This window comes from Gopherus evgoodei, chromosome 11 (assembly GCF_007399415.2).
Source record: "Gopherus evgoodei ecotype Sinaloan lineage chromosome 11, rGopEvg1_v1.p, whole genome shotgun sequence".
Taxonomy (NCBI): Eukaryota; Metazoa; Chordata; order Testudines; family Testudinidae; genus Gopherus; species Gopherus evgoodei.
Window position 1 is genome coordinate 7,966,428 of NC_044332.1, and position 20,935 is coordinate 7,987,362.

At 49.5% G+C, this 20,935-nt stretch overlaps 1 protein-coding gene across 2 annotated transcripts in view; it reads right to left on the minus strand.

Annotated features, from left to right (window-relative positions):
* Positions 1-17,248: 17,248 nt before the first annotated feature.
* FTCD (formimidoyltransferase cyclodeaminase) overlaps positions 17,249-20,935 on the minus strand; it is a 63,810-nt gene continuing 60,123 nt past the window's right edge. For both annotated transcript variants that reach the window (XM_030580493.1, XM_030580492.1), the window contains 4 exons: positions 20,348-20,391; positions 19,654-19,792; positions 18,493-18,588; positions 17,249-17,366 (listed from right to left, as the gene is read on the minus strand). In XM_030580493.1, coding sequence (XP_030436353.1) covers positions 17,280-17,366; positions 18,493-18,588; positions 19,654-19,792; positions 20,348-20,391 — 366 coding nt within the window. In that variant the 3' untranslated portion in view covers positions 17,249-17,279. The remainder of the gene's footprint in view (positions 17,367-18,492; positions 18,589-19,653; positions 19,793-20,347; positions 20,392-20,935) is intronic.

A 20,935-nucleotide genomic window follows, 5' to 3' on the forward strand; every position in this document is an offset into this window, starting at 1 on the left:
AACACTGCAATGTGTGTTTTAAGGCTTAGATCAGTCTTCGGCCTGGTCCACACTACGCTGTTAAACCGATTTTAACAGCGTTAAATCGATTTAATGCTGCACCCGTCCACACTACACTGCTCTTTATATCGATTTAAAGGGCTTTTAAAATCGATTTCTGTACACCTACAAAATGAGAGGAGTAACGCTAAAATCGATATTACTATATCAATTTAGGGTTAGTGTGGATGCAAATCGACGTTATTGGCCTCATTCTTTTACAGTAGCTACCCACAATACACCGCTCCAGAAATCGATGCTAGCCTCGGACCACGGACGCACACTACCGAATTAGTGTGCCTAGTGTGGACGCGCACAATCGACTTTATAATATCTGTTTTATAAAATCGGTTTTAGCTAATTCGAATTTATTCTGTAGTGTAGACGTACCCTGAAATTACATCGTTCTATAGCCAAGAGCATGTAGCATGTATTTTATCCAGGTAGCAATTCTTATGCAGTGCCTTGGTACAGTCCATGCTCTTATTCACGTTCCGATGATCCCAGTGTTAGCTCATCGGCAAGAGAGCTCCCTGGGTGAAGGCATGAAAAGTGACCCAGTATCCAGATGGGGAAGACATTCCAATACGAACTGTAGCTTATTGCACAGGTCATATTGAACACCCCACATGTTTCCTGAGGAGGAAGCAGGGCGGCTCTATGTATTTTGCTGCCCAAGCATGGCAGTCAGCGGCTGTCAGCAGCATGCTTGCGCAAGGTCCACCAGTCCCGCGCGTTAGGGTATACTTCACTCCAAATTGCCGCTGAAGCCACAGGACTGGCGACCTCCCGCAGGCATGCTGCCGAAAGCCGCCTGACTGACGCCCTCCTGCAGCTTGCTGCCCCTGGGAGGAAGAGACAGAAATGAGGTTAATCAGCAGCAGGATCCCTGTCAGGATGGACATCTGAGTCAAAAGGTTCACTGTCAGATGACCAATGAGGTTGTAATAGGATTTGTCAAGTCCTGTTGCATAAAACGTCACCTGCTGTTACCATCAGAAATGTACCAGCTGTCTGGTCAAAAGCTCTTCTTGCTCTCCGTACTCCCAGCCCTATGGTAAAGAGGAGCCCTGCCAGTGAGCCCTGCTGGGAATCTGGTTAAAGCCACCAAGCCAGTTACTGAGTTTTCAGAAGGAAATTCATCTGGGATCCTACTTCGGTGTAAGGAGAACGGTGAGTCTGCCCCTGGAGTTATAAATGAGAGGTCAGAATCCTGAGAGGGAAGTTCCACACCCCGAATCCAAAGTCCTGTGAGAACTTCGGGCTAGTCGACACTAGAAACGCCAATGCCACTGTGCACTGCAGCACATCTGGGGAAGATGCTCTGTGCCGACGAGAGATCTCTCTGCTGAGGTCGCTTTTTCAGGCCCCTGAGTGATGTAAGTCATACTGAATTAAGCGGTAGTGGAGACCTGCCCTGAGAGGGAGAGTTGAGAGCTCAGAGCAGAAAGGAAGAGAACCCAGAGAGTAACGGGAGCTGAGAGGAAGAGCAGAGCTGGGCACTGAGCTTTCGGGGCGCTGTCTCTGAAGGGGGGAGCAGTCAGTTCCCCAGTGAGCAGTATAGCCAGAGCAGGCTGGTGAAAGCTACAGACAGAGGGCCACAGAAGGCTGATGGAGGGGTGAGTCCACTGATGTCTCCAAGCAAGAGCTGGAGCCCTGCCTGGCAAGGAAACAGGGTGGAGAAACACCCAGGTTAGAGGGTCTGGGTGAGGTGTGGTGAGAGACACTGGTGCCAGACCTGGAAGTTAGGGTGTGGGGGGAGCAGGCAGAGCTGCACCTGCTGGGAGCTGGGGCGTGGTGAGAGATACTGGAGCTGGGCTTGGTGCCGGACTGTTGGGATGAATGTACTGTTTGGATTGCACTGGGGGGGATTCTGATAAGAAGGAAACCCCGCAGAAAGGGCTATTGAAATACTTTGAAGGCTGAACTGAGTTTACCTGTGTCACAGAGTGTGGAGGAGTCTGGTCCTGCACTCCTCTTCCTGGGACCCACAGTGACTCTCAGCCAGCCAGTAAAACAGAAGGTTTATTGGACAACAGGAATGCAGGTTACAGCAGAGCTTGCAGGCACAGTCAGGACCCCTCAATCAAGTCCTTCTGGGGGTTCAGGGCGCTTGGATCCCAGCTTAGGATTCCCTGAATTCGCACCACCCAGTCCAAAACCGAAACTGAACTAACGGCCCTACAGCTGGCCCCTTCCTTTGTTCAGCTTCCCGGGCAAAAGGTGCTGACACTCCTCCCCCCTACCTGGCTCAAGTTACAGGCCTGGGTCCTGTCCCTCACCTAAAGTCCTCCCCGGCTTTCTCACCCCCACACAAACTGTCCCTACTCCATCACAACCTGAGGAATCAAAGGGAGTAGTGGGGGCAAAAGACATATCTGGCTTCAAGGCTAAGCTTGATAAGTTTATGGAGGGGATGGTATGATGGAATAGGCTGATTTTGGCAATAAATTGATCTTTGATTATCAGCAGGTAAGTATGCCCAGTGGTCTGTGATGGGATGTTAGATGGTGTGAGATCTGAGATGCTACAAAGAATTCTTTCCTGGGTGCTAGCTGGTGAGTCTTGCCCACCTGCTCAGGGTTTAGCTGATCACCATTTTTGGGGTCGGGAAGGAATTTTCCTCCAGGGAAGATTGGCAGAGGCCCTGGAGGTTTTTCACTTTCCTCTGCAGCATGGGGCACGGGTCACTTGCTGGAGGATTCTCTGCACCTTGAGGTCTTTAAACCATAATCTGAGGACTTCAATAACTCAGACATAGGTTAGGGGTTTGTTACAGGAGTGGATGGGTGATTCTGTGGCCTGCTTTGTGCAGGAGGTCAGACTAGATGACCATAATGGTCCCTTCTGACCTTAAAGTCTATGAATCTATGAATCAAGATGGAATCTGAGGTGATGGGCCACTTGTGGGGCTGCCCTCAGCAAACGTGTTTACAGCCAGATTTACACCAACTCACGTAACCTTAATTCTGCTCCTTTGTGCAGCCAGCCCATGCACTGAATGAGGCAGGGGTCCTGTGGGTAAGATAAGATTTGATCGTGTAGTTAAAGACCATACCATAATGCATGTGCACGGGGTGATAAAGTAAGTTTAATGGAAAACTGCAGTTCTGGCATTTCTCAACTTCTGAGTGTTTGACTTTGCAACCTAAATAACATTCTTTGCACAGTTTACACTGTGTGTGTGTAATTTCCTAGGTGGTTTTTTTTAAGAATGTAAAAACTAAACTAAAGTCTATTAAATACAATTGTTAACACACACAGAGCATTATCATTGGGGTTTGAACCTTCAGCACTGCAGCACACTGGTACTAGGTAAGCTATAGTACAAGCTGGCAGTAGGAGAAGGCTGTTTTCCCAAAGGGGTGGATGGATTGCTGAGTCTGGAGATGGTTGGGGGAAAGCCAACTTTAGCCCAGCAGGGCTCTCTCTATCGTTCTGCTCTTGTGTGCTAGATCAAGGAGCTCTCCACTATCAGAAATCTTCTCCCTGCATCTGTCTCTGTCACTGACAGAAAACAATGAATCATTTTCAAAACAATTACAATTGCCTAACAATTTCACAATCCCTGCACCTGTAAAGTGCTTCATCCATGATCCAAATGTCCAGCTTACCCTTGCGTGTGGTGCAGTGTGACTCCACTGGAGAGACAAAGGGACACAGAAAAATGAGGGACTTGGTAACAATTTCAATTTCAAGGAGGGTGGAGGTCATTCCCCTGGACATTTATCTGAGCCACTCCTGCCCAGCTTCAAGAAATACCTGAGAAAACTTTTTTGGCAAAGCTGATGGTAATATATGCCATCATATGCCAGCAATGCCCCTCTGCTATGTACATCGGCCAAACTGGACAGTCTCTACGGAAAAGGATAAATGGACACAAATCAGATATTAGGAATGGCAATATACAAAAACCTGTAGGAGAACACTTCAACCTCCCTGGCCACACAATAGCAGATCTTAAGGTGGCCATCCTGCAGCAAAAAAACTTCAGGACCAGACTTCAAAGAGAAACTGCTGAGCTTCAGTTCATCCGCAAATTTTACACCATCAGCTCAGGATTAAACAAAGACTGTGAATGGCTTGCCAACTACAAAACCAGTTTCTCCTCCCTTGGTTTTCATACCTCAACTGCAAGAAGAGGGCCTCATCCTCCCTGATTGAACTAACCTCGTTATCTCTAGCCTGCTTCTTGCTTGCATATATATACACCTGCCCCTGGAGATTTCCACTACATGCATCAGACAAAGTGATTATTCACCCACGAAAGCTCATGCTCCAGAACGTCTGTTAGTCTACAAGGTGCCACAGGACTCTTTGCTGCTTTTACAAATCCAGACTAACACGGCCACCCCTCTGATATATATCACATTGGCAGCTCATAGTCATCCTGTGATCAACCAATACTCCAAGGTCCTTTTCCTCCTCTGTTATTTCTAACTGATGTGTCCCCAATTTATAACAAAAAATCTTGTTATTAATCCCTAAATGCATGATATTGCACTTTTCACTATTAAATTTCATCTTATTACTATTACTCCAGTTTACAAGATCATCCAGCTCTTCCTGTATGATATCCCGGTCCTTCTCTATGTTAACAATGTCTCCCCATTTTGTGTCATCCACAAACTTTATTAGCAAATTCCCACTTTTTGTGCCAAGGTCAGTAATAAAAAGACTAAGTAAGATTGGTCCCAAAACTGATCCCTGAGGAACTCCACTAGTAACCTTCTTCCAGTCTGACAGTTCATCTTTCAGTATGACCTGTTATACTCTCCTCTTTTACCAGTTCCTTATTCACCTTTCAATTTTCATATTGATCCCCATCTTTTCCAATTTATTAATAATTCCCCATGTGGAATGCCTTACTGAAATCAAGGTAAATTAGATCCACTGTGTTTCCTTTGTCTAAAAAATCTGTTACCTTCTCAAAGAAGGAAATCAGGTTGGTTTGGCACGATCTACTTTTTGAAAAAACATGTTGTATTTTGTCCCAATTACCATTGACCTCAATGTCCTTAACTACTTTCTCCTTTAAATTTTTTTCCAAGACCTCACATACTACAGATGTCAAACTAAAACGCCTGTAGTTACTCGGATCACTTTTTTTCCCCTTTCTTAAAAATAGGAACTATGTTAGCAATTCTCCAGTCGTATGGTACAACCCATAAGTTTACTGATTCATTAAAAATTCTTGCTAATGGGCTTGCAATTTCATGTGCCAGTGTCTTTAATATTCTTGGATGAAGATTATCTGGGCCCAATTTAGTCCCATTAAGCTGTTCGAGTTTGGCTTCTACCTTGGCTGTGGTAATATCTACCTCCATATTCTCATTCCCATTTGTCATCCTACCATTAACCCTAAGCTCCTCATTAGCCTCATTAAAGACTGAGGCAAAGTATTTGTGTAGATATTGAGCCATGCCTAGATTATTCTTAACCTCCATTCCATCCTCAGTGTTTAGCGGTCCCACTTCTTTCTTTGTTTTCTTCTTATTTATATGGCTATAGAACCTTTTACTATTGGTTTTAATTCTCTTTGAAAGGTCCAACTCTACATGACTTTTGGCCTTTCTCATTTTACCCTACATGTTCTGACCTCAATAAAGTAGCTTTCCTTGCTAATCCACTCCCATCTTCCACTCCTTGTAGGTTTTCTGCTTTTTCTTAATCACCTCTCTGAGATGCTTGCTCATCTAGCTTGATCTACAATTCCCACCTATGAATTTTTTCTTGGGATGCAGGCTTCTGATAGTTTCTGCAACTTTGACTTGAAGTAATTCCAGGCCTCCTCCATCTTTAGATCCCCAAGTTCTTCAGTCCAATCTATTTCCCTAATTTCCTTAATTCTTTAAAGCCCTTTTGATATAAAAAACCCTAGTCCCAGATCTATTTTTGTTTATCCTTCCATTTAGTTTAAACTGAATTAGCTCATGATCGCTCAAAGCAGGGTTGTCCCCTACAACCACTTCTTCTATGAGGTCCTCACTACTCACCAAAACCAAATCTAACATGGCATCCCCTCTTGTTGGTTCTTCAACTACTTGGTGAAGGAATCCATCAGCTATCACATCTAGGAAAATCTGATTACTAGCACTTGTCCTTCAGTCTATATCTGGGAAGTTAAAGTCTCCCATGATCACACAATTCCCATTAGTGTTTACTTCATTAAAAAGTTAAAGAGGTCTCTATCTAAATCCAAATCGGATCCCAGTGGTCTGTAGCACACCCCAAGCACTATATCAACTCTAGTAGCTTTCTTTCCCAATGTGATTTTTGCCCAGACAGACTCTGTCTTATCCATTCCATCACTTATTATTTCTTTACAGTCTACCTCATCACTGATATACAATGCTACTCCACCGCCTTTGCCTTTATTTCTGTCTTTCCTAAACAGCACATACCCTTCAATTCCTGTACTCCAGTCATTACTACTATTACACCATGTTTCTGTTATCCCTATAATATCCGGTTTCATTTCCTGCACCAGTAGCTCTAGTTCTCCATTTTGTTATGTAGGCTCTTTGCGTTAGTGTACAAACATCTTAATTCTTGCTGTTTGGTTTCACGGACATTCTTTACCCGATTAGGCACAGACATTCTACCACCAGTATCACCCATTAGAATGGTATCTACACTACCCTTCCTCCTTATGTCCATTCTCATACCCACGGCTGTATCCTTTCTTTCTTCATTTTCTTCCCTCTCAATATTAAATTCCGGCGTAGAGATTACCTGGACATCTCCCAATCATCTCCCCACAATTCCTAGTTTAAAGCTCTCTCAATCAGTTATGCCAGCCTCCATCCTAGAAGTCTATTTCCCTCCTTAATCAGGTGAAGTCCATCCTGAGAGAACAGTCCTCTGTCCACTAATGCTTCCCAGTGACCATACATCCCAAAGCCCTCCTTATAGCACCACTGACTGAGCCAGCTGTTGATCACCATAATCTTGTCACACCTTGTGATGCAGTAGGTACTGTCTGTGTGGGGAGTGGGAGAGCAGGGGAGGACTTTAGGGGATGGACGATGCCAGAGCCTGTAACCTGAGCTAGGTAAGGGAGGGGAAAGGTCAACACCTTTACCCGGGAAGGGGACAAAGGAAGGGAGTGGCAGGAGGGAAGCAGTTTGAGTTTGGGCTTGGGGCTGTGTGGGCGGAATTCAGGGTATCCTAGCTAGGATCCAAGCACCCTGAAAGCCCAGAAGGACTCGGTGGAGGGGTCCTGACTGTGCCGGCAAGCCCTGCTGTAACCTGTGTTCCTGTTGCCCAATAAACCTTCTGTTTTACTGGCTGGCTGAGAGTCACTGTGGGTCCCAGGAAGAGGGGTGCAGGGCCGGACTCCCCCACACTCCGTGACACACCTTTGTTGCCTTTCTCTAGGAACAGGCAGAATCCCACTGAAGATCACCTGAGCCTCGATTTCCTTAAGTGTCTTCCCCAGCTGCCATAGTCTCCCTTGATATGGTCCAGTGAGAATCTAGTTGTATCAGTTGTTCCCACATGAAGGACAATCAGCGGATTCTTTCCCACGCCCATTAGGATCCTTTTCAGCCTCAGGTCCACATTCTGTATCTTAGCACCCAGCAGAGAGCACACCCTTCTGTTCTCCGGATCAGCTCTAGTTACAGGCCTGTCTATTCTTCTCAGTAAGGAGTCTCCAATCACGTAGACCTCCTTTTCCTGGTGATGGTGCGATTCTTCGGTCTATCGCCTGTTCCCTCTGGCTGCAAGTCCCCTCAATTTCTATTGTCCCTTGCAATCCTCCGCAACCCATCCCGTATCCTCCTGGGACTCATATTTGGTATTATCTCCATTGACTCTTCCTCTCTTCCTATAGAACTAGCTGCTCTTCTCTTTTTCCTTGCCCTCTCACCTTCAGTGACCACCTGATGTGCCCCTTCTTCATTTTCCAACTCTGCAAACCTGTTCCTGAGTTCTATTTCTCCTTCATTAGCCCATCTTTTCCTCTGCCTGGTTCTCTTAGTCACATACTTCCACTGTCCACTTTCCTCATCCAGCAGTCTCCCCTCAGAGCTCTTTGGTCCTGCTTCCATCTGCAAGTCTGAGCTTATCCCTTCAGCCTCCTCATGTCTTTGCTCCATCATCAGCTCAAACCCCCTTCTAGACTCAACCAGAGTTTCCACCTGCATCTCCAGTCCTCGGATCTTTTCTTCCATCAGCTCTATCAGGCGGCACTTCATGCAGACGAAATTCTTTTCAGGTACCCCCTCCAGGATCATGTACATGTCGCAGCTTCCACATCCAGTCATCCTCATTGTGTCTTTCACTGCTGCCTCTGTATCGGTCATAGCCTTCCCACCTAAAACCTGTTAGTCCAGGAAACACAAACCAAAGCAAACCACCACCACCCACAGAAAAACAAACCCCCAACAAGCACCAGAACACTGGCAGAACACCACCCACTCCTTTCACTAGCCTGTCTATTCCTCTGCCTAGGTCTCTTAGTCTCCCCTGCAAACTCCCCTTGCAAACTCCCACTGAAACTCTCTCATTTACAGCTCTGTTTGCTGGCTCCTGTGCTGCTGCAGCTGTCTATGTTCCAACCACAGGCCCTGCACTTCAGTCAGTCCAGATGCGCCCCCCCAAACCAGAAGGGAGGTGTAAATGACCACCGTCTTGGTTGGAGAGAGATGAGCGAGCAAGTCTCTTTGACACACATTGCGCAGGGACATCCACCAGCACCTGGAGTCCAGTACTAATGGTGGGAGGTGTACCAATCTGTCCAGGGAGTGCAGGGCAGGGCATAACCATCCCAAGCAACATGTGAAGGGGGCAAAGGTGCAGACTGGTGAACTGGACCCCCTGCGCACAAGCAGACAGGCTCTGGCACACGCAGACAGTTTTGGAGGGCTGAGACTGCAGACTGAGGAAAAGCTTTTGAATTGCCTTGGTGCAATCAGTCAGTAGGAATGCTCTCAACCTCATGGAATCTTACAGAGCCCCAATGAACTTGATTTTTTGGGCGGGAGCCCATGTTGACTTTTTGGTGTTTAAAATGATTCCCAGATGGTTGAGCAAATGCAATATAGTGTTGACATGAGCAAGAACCTCCTCTCTGGAGCTCCCCTTCACCAACCAGACACTGAGGTATGGGAAGATGTGGATTCCTTCCCTCCTGAGATATGATCACTGCCATGCATTTGGTGAAAACTCAGGAGGCAAAAGGGAGAACTGTGCACTGAAAACATCATTCTCCTACCAGGAAACGAAGAAACTTCCCAGGACTTGGTAGAATGGCCACATGGAAATAAGCGTTGTGAAGGTCCAGAGCAGCAAACCCGTTGTTCTGAGACAGTGCAGAGAGGACAGCCAATTGAGTGGCCATATGGAATCTCACGTACTTCATGGCCTTAACAAATTCATCAAGGTTGAGGATGGGTCTCATCCTTCCCTAGGATTTTGGTATCAGGAAGTAACAGGAGTAAAAGCTGTGACCCCAGTAATCTGGCAAGACTTCCTCCACCACTTCAAACGACAAGGGAGAGCTGACCTGCTCAATGAGCAGTGTCTCATGAGAGGGGTCCCTGAAGAGGGACAAGGAGAGAGGATGTGGAGGAGCCGTGGAGAGAAACTGGATAGAGTAGCCTGATCTGAGAGTGTCTAGGGCCCAGCTGTTGCAGATGATCAAGACCCCTGGGCATGGTAAAAATGAACCTGCCTGTCCCCAAAGGAATGGAGGTACAACTGGAATAGTGCTCTGCACCAAGGAGTCAAAATGGGATCTTAGCAGGCACCAGAGGAGGACAAGATGATCAGCCAAGCCCTGAACTTGAGTGTTTCCTTTTCCTGGGATAGTCTCACTGGCTCGGAGGAAAGGGCTGCATGAATGGATGCTGTGGCCTATATGCTGTTGTTGCCGTGCCCCATAGTGGCATCTCTGCCTGGGCAGTGTGTGCACCCAGAAGGATCTTAAGGTAACCCAGAAACCCTTAAAGTATTCCTTAAAGAAATGCAGGGTGTCATCCGCCTTATCTGAAAACAAGATCTGGTTAGCAAGGACATCCAAAGTGATCCCTGAGTTTTGCAGCCAGGAAGCCTTCCTCATAGTAGTCGCAGAGGCCATCATCTTGGCCAAAATGCCCATAATGTTCAGGGCAGACTGCAGTGACATCTTGGCCACAAAGCAGCCCTTGGCAACTGTGGCACTCTGTGCCTCAAAGCAGAACCTTGGAACCCCCATATCTACCCAGTGTGATGCTGTATGGAATATGGGAGAATATTTATAATATTTTTGATACCGATGTTATAAAACTGCAATGAGTCTGTCAAGATATGTCATATGAGGTATCTGCAGAAATGTTATAATTTGCCAAGTATTATATTCTTGTTTATATGTTTGCATCACCTTTGTATTATGAGTTATAGGGATGTGGGGTATACCTGTATTTCCAAACTTGTCCTGTGTTTCTGGGTGACCCCCAGACAGATTGGCATCAGCACAGCCTAGCCCGTTTGATGGCCCATCAGCTGTACAATGAACCCCTTGAAAGGAACCAGGGAAGACACCTTATGAGTCAGCAAGATGTGGTATGCCTGTGCACAGAAAACTCTAAGGCTTTTCCATGCCACATGCTGGGCAGCTTGTGTTTGGGACAGAGGAAGGACAAGCCACATGGCAAAGGATATAAAAGGCAGCTACATAGTCTTCATTTTGTCTTCATTTCTGCTTCTTACCTCTGGAGTAACTCTTCTACAAACCAAAGCTCTGAACAAAGGATTGAATGACCCATCTAAGCTGTGGATGTGTTCCAGAGGGACTTTCAAGCCAGCAAACTCACCAATACTGCTAAGAACCTGATGTATGGACTTTGAAGTCTTTGTATGTATGTAACTGCTTTACCATTTCACTTCTCTCTTCCTGTTCTTGCTTCCATGTTTATAATAAACCTTTAGGTTTAGATACTAACGGACTATCTGGCAGCGTGGTGTTTTGACCTGGTAACGTTGCTGACCCTTTGGGGTCAAGAGAACATTTTGTATAGTGAGCAGAATTTTTAAATAACTTCTCACTATACTGGACCTAGGTGCTGATTGGGAGCCAGAGAACTGGTGATGTGTAGTTTTCCCAGATGTTTGGCTTGGGGCTCACACCAGTTCTGGTGTGCATTGGGAAGAGGAACCCCCAGGTATCAACCATGGCCCTGGTGACTGCTGATATCAATTGGAAGGTGTGATGCAGTAGGGACTGTCTGTGTGGGAAGTGGGAGAGCAGGGGAGGACTTTAGGGGATGGACGATGCCAGGGCCTGTAACCTGAGCTAGGTAAGGGAGGGGAAAGGTCAACACCTTTGCCCGGGAAGGGGACAAAGGAAGGGAGTGGCAGGAGAGAAGCAGTTTGAGCTTGGCCTTGGGGCTGGATGGGCGGAATTCAGGGTATCCTACTAGGATCCAAGCACCCTGAAAGCCCAGAAGGACTCGGTGGAGGGGTCCTGACTGTGCCTGCAAGCTCTGCTGTAACCTGTGTTCCTGTTGTCCAATAAACCTTCTGTTTTACTGGCTGGCTGAGAGTCACTGTGGGTCCCAGGAAGAGGGGTGCAGGACTGGACTCCCCCACACTCCGTGACAGAAGGGGGGCTACATAAGAGGGGGAAATCTCTTCAGTGACAGAGGGGAAACGAGCCAGGCCATGAGCTTAAAATGCTTCCAGAGAGAAACTGAACAAACCAAACAGAAGAGAATCACTAGCCACACGGTTACATGAGGTTCATTTAGAAGAGGAAGCAAAGGGCAGCAGAAGAGTGAACTGGAGAGAACTAACAGAAGTTCTTAAATTGTATTTGGCTTCTGCTGCTGCTGTGCCACAGACGTGAGCCAGGCCAGTGGGAGGCGCTTTCTTAATCTGAGTCAGAACTGCTGCTCAATCCACTTCCATGCTGAAAGGGACAAGGATTGACGTGTATTAGATACCGTGAGAATAGCCCTCTCCCACGGCTGTCTGCATTCACAGCAGTTACCGTCCCACAGCCTGTCTCAGAAGACGGGAGCTGGCCCTGCTGCTGAGCCAGTTACACTCTGGCTGCTCCCTTGTCACCTGTATGTGGTGCCCTCCACTTCCTGACCCAGACTTTGGCATCATTTTCCGGTGGCTCCTCAGAGGGACGGCCGGGGCTAGTAACTGGTTTCTCTGCTCGCCCGTAGCAGACAGCGCTAGGGATGATGATGCCAGCTCTCCTAGCCAGGCCTGCAGCAGGCATGGGGGGAGCCAGGACTGCTCAGACATTGAGGAATGGGCAGGGGTGTGAAGGTGGGAGGTCCGACTTTTGAGAGAAGCAGAAGCCCATGAGCTTCCCTTCAGGAACAGCCCTGGCAGGCTTGAGGACACTCTCCATCAGGCCTAGCCAGCAGGAAGGAGGCAGGAGAGCTGCAGCCCTGGCCCCCGAGCATGCCCAGTGTGATGAGAAGGCCCTGGGCACAGAGAAAGCAGTGACCAGGCCAGTTGGCAGACGGGCATCTCACAACGCTAAACAATGATCCCACTGCACACTATTTGTTACCAGCTAGGAGGCTGCTTCACCTTGGAAAGGAATCACTCTGGCAGAGACAGGTTCTGCAGGGAGACACTGAAACAGCCTGATCTGCAACCCCTGACACTGCGGGGGGGGGGGGGTGGGCTTTGAGTCCAGTTCTCAGCCCCAAACCTCTGCACCGCCCCATGCTGCTGGGCTTCTCTACACTCACCACGTGATTCTAGGGGCTAGTCTCCATGCCTGAGCCCAGCCAAGTAGAATAGCCACTAACTGCACCACAGCAAACCCGGGGCTGCGGCAGCACGTACGGGACCACATCCCCAGCAGGACGCTAAGGCCCCACCTTGCGAAGATGTGTGCACATGCCTGACCACAGGCTGAGCGCAGTGCTGGGCAACGTGCTGGAGAGGTCCCTGGGAAACCAGGCTGCCTTGTGAGATGTGTCGAGGTGCCACATTGCGGCTCTGACATTCTGTGCTGAGCTGTTTTCCGTCCCACTCAAGTGCCCTGAGCTGTGGCTGTGTGCTCGTCCTGCTCCCTGTTTCACTTCCTGACGCTGACTGTAGGAACACCTGGGTTCCCAGCAGAGCTGGGCTGGTCCTGCACTGCTTTGGCTGCACAAGGTGCGATGCAGTAGCCTGTAGCTGCAGGTGGGTTTGGTTTGGGGTTTGAATACAGGAACCAGTGATGCCCTGGCCAATACAAACCCTAATCCGGAATCCAGGGACCCAGTGGAATGGATAGTTTAGCATAAGTAGTTAGCACATATTCTGAAGGACCATTCAAGGTGGAGTAACACGTTAACACCCCAGTAGTCATAGGACAAAAAGAGGGGGTTAGGAGGTTACAGATTATTGTAATAAGCCAAAATCCAGTGTCTTTAGTAAGACCATGGTTTTTAGAGTCTAGCAAAATGATGAATGCAAGTACCAGGCGCCTTTGGAAAGTGCTGTGCAGGTTTCCTTTGAGGATGAGGACTCAGAGGTTGGATATAGCGATCACTTTGTGAAAAGTGTGATGGGAGTTCATCCAGGAGTGCAGTGATTGTCTGGTTGCACCCACACCATTGTTATTGGGGCAGTTAGGGTACTGGAGGAGGTACACCATGTGTTGTGATAGGCGTGTATCGGACCCAGGGGTCTGGGCAACAAAAATGGCAGGTGAAATTCACTCTTGAAAAATACAAAGTAATGCACATGGGATTATGTTTTCCAAACTCTACATATAAAATGATGGGGTCTAAATTAGCTGTTACCACTCAAGAGAGAGATCTTGGAGTCATTGTGGACAGTTCTCTGAAAACATCCACTCACTGTGCAGCAGCAGTAAAAAAAGGGAACAGAATGTTGAGAATCTTAAAGACAGCGATAGATAATGAGACAGAAAATATCATATTGCCTCTATATAAATCCATGGTACGCCCACATCTTGAATACTGCGAGCAGTTCTGGTCACCCCATCTCAAAAAAAGATCTATTGGAATTGGTAAAGGTACAGAGAAGGGCAACAAAAATTATTAGAGGTGTGAAACAGCTTCCATGTGAGAAGAGATTAATAAGCCTGGGACGTTTCAGGTGGAAAAAGAGATGAGTAAGAGGGAATATGATAGAGGTCTATAAAATTGTGACTATTGTGGAGAAAGTGAATAAGGAGCATTATTTACTCCTTCTCATAACTATGAAATTAGTAGGTAGGAGATTTAAAACAAACAGAAGGAAGTATTTCTTCACACAGAACACAACCTGTGGCACTCTTTGCCAGTAGATGTTGTGAAGGCCAGAACTGTAATGGGGTTAAAAAAAGAATTAGATAAGTTCATAGGGGTTAGGTCCACCAATGGCTGCTCGCCAAGATGGGCAGCAGAGACACAACCCCAGGCGCTGGGTGTCCCTAAACCTCTGACTGCCACAAGCTGAGAGTGGAAGAAGTTTATCGCTTGATAAATTGCCCTGCTCTGTTCATTCCCTCTGGGGCACCTGCCATTGGCCACTGCCAGGAGACAGGATCCTGGGCTAGATGGACCATTGGTCTGACCCTGTACAGCCGCTCTGAAGTAAGCGCCGTACATTACAGCACAATGGTGCACTGGGTCATTCTTTTCAAAGTTGTCTGCAGCCATGACGAGCTCCGTGAAAGCCAGGAGTCTATGGAAAGTAAAGTACCACAGTCACTCTCCCTTTGCTTATCAGACCCATGAAACCAAATCACTAAGGCAGTGAAAGAGTACCCACTGGATGCATGGTTATTGTCCCCAGCTCTTCCTTCTTCAAAATACGTCCCCAAACTTTGGGGGAAGTTGGCTGTTGTCAGACAACAGGGCAGCTCTGAGTTGCAAGAAGCTGAAAGAAGAGAGGAGGCTTTTCATTCTTTGTAAAACTTCCTACTAGTCACTGAACCATCCCCTCTTGGCAAGGGCTGGCTGTGTTATATTTGTCCTCACTGAGATCCAGTGTCGTGGGCGGTCCAGAATAGGAAGTATTGAGCAGGATCACTCTCTCCTGTGGAAAGCCCTGCTGGAAGGGGGAAGGGACGGTGGGGATGAAGTTTTCCTTCCAAATTGCTCCACTAGTGGGATGGATTTGCCCTACAAACAGACCACAGGGCCTGTCTGCAAAGCCAGCAGTTCCCCAGAAGTTGCATCAGCCTGTCTGTGGAGGTTCTGGTGCTGGTCACCCCTGGTTCGGTGGCAGTCTGGCTCTTTGGTGTTCTGTTGTCAGGCCTTTCCTCACCAGCAGAGCATCCAAGGTAGCAACTCGCAGGAGGATCCCGGCCACACTGGTGGTGGTGCCCCGTGTGTACGGGAAGAGCCAGAGATACCACCTGGCCTCTGCCAGTGCTAGAGCCGCTGTCCTGGAGCGGCAGAGCCCACACGCTGCATGGGAGACTCTCCTCCCCACCCCCTGGAAAAGCCCTAAAATGCAGCCTATGAGGCCACAGGGGGAGAAATGAACCTATTCCCCCAGAGCCCAGCCTCACTGCTGCAGCCCCTCCCCCTCAAGAGGGCAAACCAGGCCGACGGAACCCAGGCAGGGAGGGGGAGAGCTGTGGCACCATTGCCCAGTCCCATCACTTTGGCCCTCCAAGGCCTCACCTGTGCAGATGACGGAGACTCCACAGCTTTGAGGTGCGGGATGGGGTGAGAAGGGGCAGGGCAGGGCACAGCCACTCTGTGCTGCCTGCTCCATGTGGGAACCCACCCTACAGCTGCAGCAGGGGGAAGGTTGGTGCTGCAGGGAGAACCCAGGGCAATGCAGCTGCATGGGAGTGTGAAAGCTGACTGACCCCCCCTTAATAGATTACAAGTGGCCAGTGGGGCGGAGGGTGAGTACTGCTCATGGACACAGTAGCCTGAACTTTTGCACTCTCTCTTTTCCTCTGCCTCAAAGCAGGAAAATCCTGCTCCAAACCAGTAGTTAGTACTATCCAGATAACGGGAGCATGAGATTTTACACTTACCAATCAAGTATTAACATGCAAGGGTCTTTGTCTGAATGTGTATAAAAGGTTTGTGAAATTTGTGTAAGACAGAGTCTTTTGTACCAAGGTACAGGTTCTCCTTTTTCTGCAGAATAAAGCATTTTTCCTTATCCCTGTCAGGCTGTTAATTGGCTCTCAGCTAGGCAGACCTGATATTTCGGTAACAGGAGCCGTGCTGTTGCAGGAATGGGCAGGCCAGGCAGTAGGCAGAGGGAAAGACACCCCCAGGAGTGATGCCAGGGTTTCTGGCGCCCTAGGCAGAATTCGGGGGGCTGCATTTTGTGCGCTCCCCACAGGGTGTGCGGGAGCTTCCAGTTCCACTCCCATCGCACCGCCAAAGAGGGACCCTCTGCCGAAATGACACAGGTGACAGCGGCAGTCATTGTGTGAAAGCTGGCTGGCCCCCCTTAATAGTTTACAAGCGGCCAGTTGGGTGGAGCAGTACACAGTACTGCTCACGGACACAGTAGCCTGAACTTTTGCACTCTCTCTTTTCTTCTGCCTCAAAGCAGAGAAATCCTGCTCCAAACCAGTAGTCAGTACTACCCAGATAACGGGAGCACGAGATTTTATACCTACCAATCAAGTGTTAACACGCAATGGACTTTGTCTGAATGTGTATAAAAGGTTTGTGAAATTTGTGTAAGGGAGAGTCTTTTGTACCAAGGTACAGGTTCTCCTTTTTTCTGCAGAATAAAGCATTTTCCCTTATCCCTATCAGGTTGTTAATTGGCTCTCAGCTAGGCAGACCCGATATTTCGGTAACAATTGAGCTGCTCAATTGCCTGCTGCTGTTTCCCGCGGCGCATCGGCAGAAGGTCCTTCTTCGGTGGCGTGACAGGAGTGGAACCGGTAGCTTCTGTGTGGAGCGCACAAAATGCCGCCCCCCGAATCCTGGCACCCTAGGCAACCGCCTAGGGTCGCCTAATGGAAGCTCCGGCCCTGGGCATCCCACAGGGAGCCTCAGGGCAGCTTCAAGTTCCCCACTGACCTGCTCCCCTCCAAGGATGACGTCCCTTTGCACGACGAGCACTGACCCAGAGAACCGGCCACCGGCCATGGGTGAAGTCTGCATTGGGTGCGGCAGCACCGGAGCCGGATGGCCGCAGCCGTGGGGCCCATTATGGGACCAGAGAGCACGGTCTGTCTGAGCAAGAGCAGCTACTTCATAACGAGACCACAAGAGGAGCGAGAACATTTCAGGTTTGTATTCTGTGCAGTAGGGTCCAGCCAAGCCAGGCCTCAGTGATAACACTGCCAACAAGCGCCCCCCCGGTCACTGCCCCCGGCTCTCCAGCAGCTCCAGCACCAAAGCCGCGCTCTGCTGGGCTTCCACCAAGAAGCTGGAGACTCTGCCGTGCATCTGTGTGTAAAAAGAAAGTGAATCATTTCCCACTGAAAGGACAGTGGAACTATTTCCTCTTCCCCAGTCCCCATCCCGGGGGCCCCCCCTCTTACACTGTGTATAGCCCTCATCCCATGTGGGGTCCCTTCTCAGGTGTGGATGTGGCACAAGGTGAGCGACATTTCCAGAGCCTGCCCCACGCTCCCAGCCTGAGGAGTGAGAGCCCACCGGACAAAGGGGAGCTTCCCATCCAAACCATTGTAACAGCTGAATGGGCCAGCACCCTCTCCCAGCAGGTTTCCCTGGCAGTTAATGGTTTGTGCTTCAGGACAAGCTCAGCAGTGACGTCAGTCACGCGTAGGGTTGCCAGGTGTCTGATTTTCGACTGGAACACCTGTTCGAAAAAGGATCCCGGTGGCTCCGGTCAGCACCATTGACTGTTAAAAGTCCAGTTGGCACAGTAGGGCTAAGGCAGACTCCCTACCTGGGTCTGTACGACTCCCAGGAAGCTGCCAGCATCTCCCCCTGGCTCCTAGATGGAGGGACAGCCCCGGGGTCTCTGTGTGCTGCCCCCATCCCAGGACCAGCTCAGCTGCTCCCATTGGCCACGAACCATGTCCAATGGGAGCTGAGGGGACAGTGCCTGAAGGCGTGTGCAGTGTACAGAGCCATGTGATCGCACCTCCACTTAGGAGCCGGAAGGAGATGTTGGCAGCTTCCTGGGAACCGCCTGAGGTAAGTGCTGCCCGGAGCCTACACCCTCTCCTGCACCCCAACTCCCTGCCTCAGCCCTGAGCCCCCTCCTGCACTCCAGATCCTGCCCCTACTCCAGAGCCCTCACCCACGACTGGAGCCCTCACCCCTGCACTCCAACCCCCTGCCCCAGCCCAGAGTCCTCTCTTGCACCCTGAACCCCTCATTTCTGGCCCCACCCTGGAGCCTGCACCCCCACAGCCAAGAGCCCAAACCCCCTCCCCACACCCCAACCCCCTGCCTCAGCTTGGAGCCCGCACACACACCCGCATTCCAACCCCCTGCCCCAGCCCAGAGTCCCCTCTTGCTCCCTGAACCCCTCATTCCTGGCCCCATCCCAGAGCCTATACCTGCAGACAGAGCCCGGGGGATGACTGGAGGGGCGACCTACCTCCTTCTTGAAGGCTTCATCCGTTACATCTTTCAGGTTAGTCACCACATTGAAATAGGCACCGAACACTCCTGCTTCCAGTGCTTTAGCTGCCACCTGAATGCAAGTGTTAAAGGCATGTGTGCGGAGCTACCTGTATAGCTTACGTATGCCAGGCTGCCCCTTCCTTGCTGTACATTGGCACAGCTCCTCCAACCTCAACAGCCTGAGGCTGATTTACCCACAACGCCCTGGCCCAGGAAGTGGATCGTGTCCAGATACTGATACTCAGACCAACAGATGGGGAAACTGAGGCAAAGAGCGCTGCGGTCAACATTTTCTAAAGGTGTCACTGGTTCTGGCCATCAGAACCTGCCAAAAATTTAGGCAGCTAAAATCAGTGTGTAACTTTGAACTTGTTGGCTGAAATGATTGCCCAAACTTGCATAGCTCAGTGGTTTGCGCATTGGCTTGCTAAACCCAGGGTTGTAAGCTCAATACTTGAGAGGGCCACTTAGGGATCTGGGGCAAAAATCAGTACTTGGTCCTGCTAGTGAAGGCAGGGGCCTGGACTTGATGATCTTTCAAGGTCCCTTCCAGTTCTAGGAGATAGGTATATTTCCAATTATTAACTCACACAATGAGTCCCTGGTAGCTCTTCCACCTGTCATTCTGGCAGCCTGTCCACTGGACCTTGCTGGTACAACACAGCAGGGTATGTGGGTCAGACTTTGGGGCACTGCATTTCTATGGCAAGTCAGAAAAGTTACAGCCACCACCAGGATTTTTGCACTGTTTGGGCAGAGAAATGGATGGCCCAGTGATCACAGCACTTTCCTGGGACTTGGGAGACCTAGACTTAGTTCCCTGCTCAGCCACAGATTTCTTGGGCAGGTCACCTAGTCTCTCTAGACCTGAGTTCCCCACCTGTACCATGGTGGTAAACCTTCCAGGGGAGAGGTGAGGGTTGCATTACAGATCATAATTGCTCAGACAATCTGGTGAGGGAAGTCATACAAGTACCTGCGATCAACAGACCTTTTGCTTCCTAACAACATAAATGAGAATCTGGACCTCCCAGTGCTCAAAGGCAGATTTCTTCCATTCTGCACTTCAGCTGGGTCAAACTTCTTAAAGAACTGCCAGAGAGTCTGAGCCCGCTGCCAGTGCCTAGGCCAGTACCTGGAGATCTGATTTGCAGGCGAGGTTCCCGTACTGAGCCATCTCTTTTAACATAGGCCACAAGGCGTTCACTTTCTCCGCCAGCGAGAAGGGGACACCTACAGCCTTCTTCAGCCCCTGCTGCATAGCAGCTGTGCGCCTGCGAAAGGCAAGACATACTGTCGACCCGACTGCAAAAGGCAAGCAAGGAAACCACTGTGGGAAGGAGTGATATCACACCATGGACACTGGGCTGGGCAAACCACCGTGCAAACACGCTGGGTTTAGGTTCTATTTGCTCATCCAAAAATGATCCACCCTGTGCTGAGTTAACAATATGCCTTTCCAAAACATATAGGGCACACACAAAGAATGATTCACAAACATTGAAAGTAGGACAAATGTCCAAAAAAATCCACCCAACGCCCACCATTCAGGGCAATTCACTGAGCCTGCTGCTCCCACAAGAAGCCTGAGGAAAACCAAACTTTAGCTTTGCAGTATAGTGTGAGGATCTGCTCTCTCTCTCTCTCTCTCTCTCACATACACACAGTTAGGCCTGAGCCATCGCTCACTGAAGCCAATGAGAGCCCGTCCTTTGACTTCAGTAACTCTGGGTCAGGCCACTGGCCTTCAGCTCATTCCAGTGATTTCATGGGCTACCCCAGGGGATCAACCCCAGTGTTAGTGTTTCAGTTCTTCACACAATACAAACTTTTCTCTCTCTTCTGGCGTGTTCTTAGGCAGCTTCATTGCATCCTGTTGAGAAACAAACAAACAGGCCTCAGCCCGAGGATGCTGAAGGTGGAAGAACTATTCCAGCTAAAGTACAGCTCCTTGAGCCTTCGCCCTTCCCTACCGCCTGACCCCAGCATGGGCCTGTCTGCACGAAGGGGGAATGTTTCCATCAGGGCGGTGTGTTTATATCACACTGCTGGCTGAAGGGACACGCCAGTCACCCTTCACTGAGGACGCTGCCCTGTGGGAGCCAGAGTGCAAAACTAGGCAGGGGCAGGGTCCCGGGAGCAGCCCTGGGCACCGGCACTCAAACAGACTGTGGATCTGTAAGGGACAGGCTTAAATGTTGTGCGGTGCTTTCTCTGCCCCTTGTCCCAGCCCATGTCACCCTTCCATTCAACTGGCTTGTGCTCAGTCGTTCTGTCGTGAGTCTCTTCTTGTTACACAGCAGCACCCTGGTATGCCCTGTACGGATCGCTGTGCAGGAGGGGTCTTTGCTTGCCTCTCTCCTCACAGCCTGATTCGTGGAGCTGATCTCTCAGCACACACAGGACAGCTAAATCCA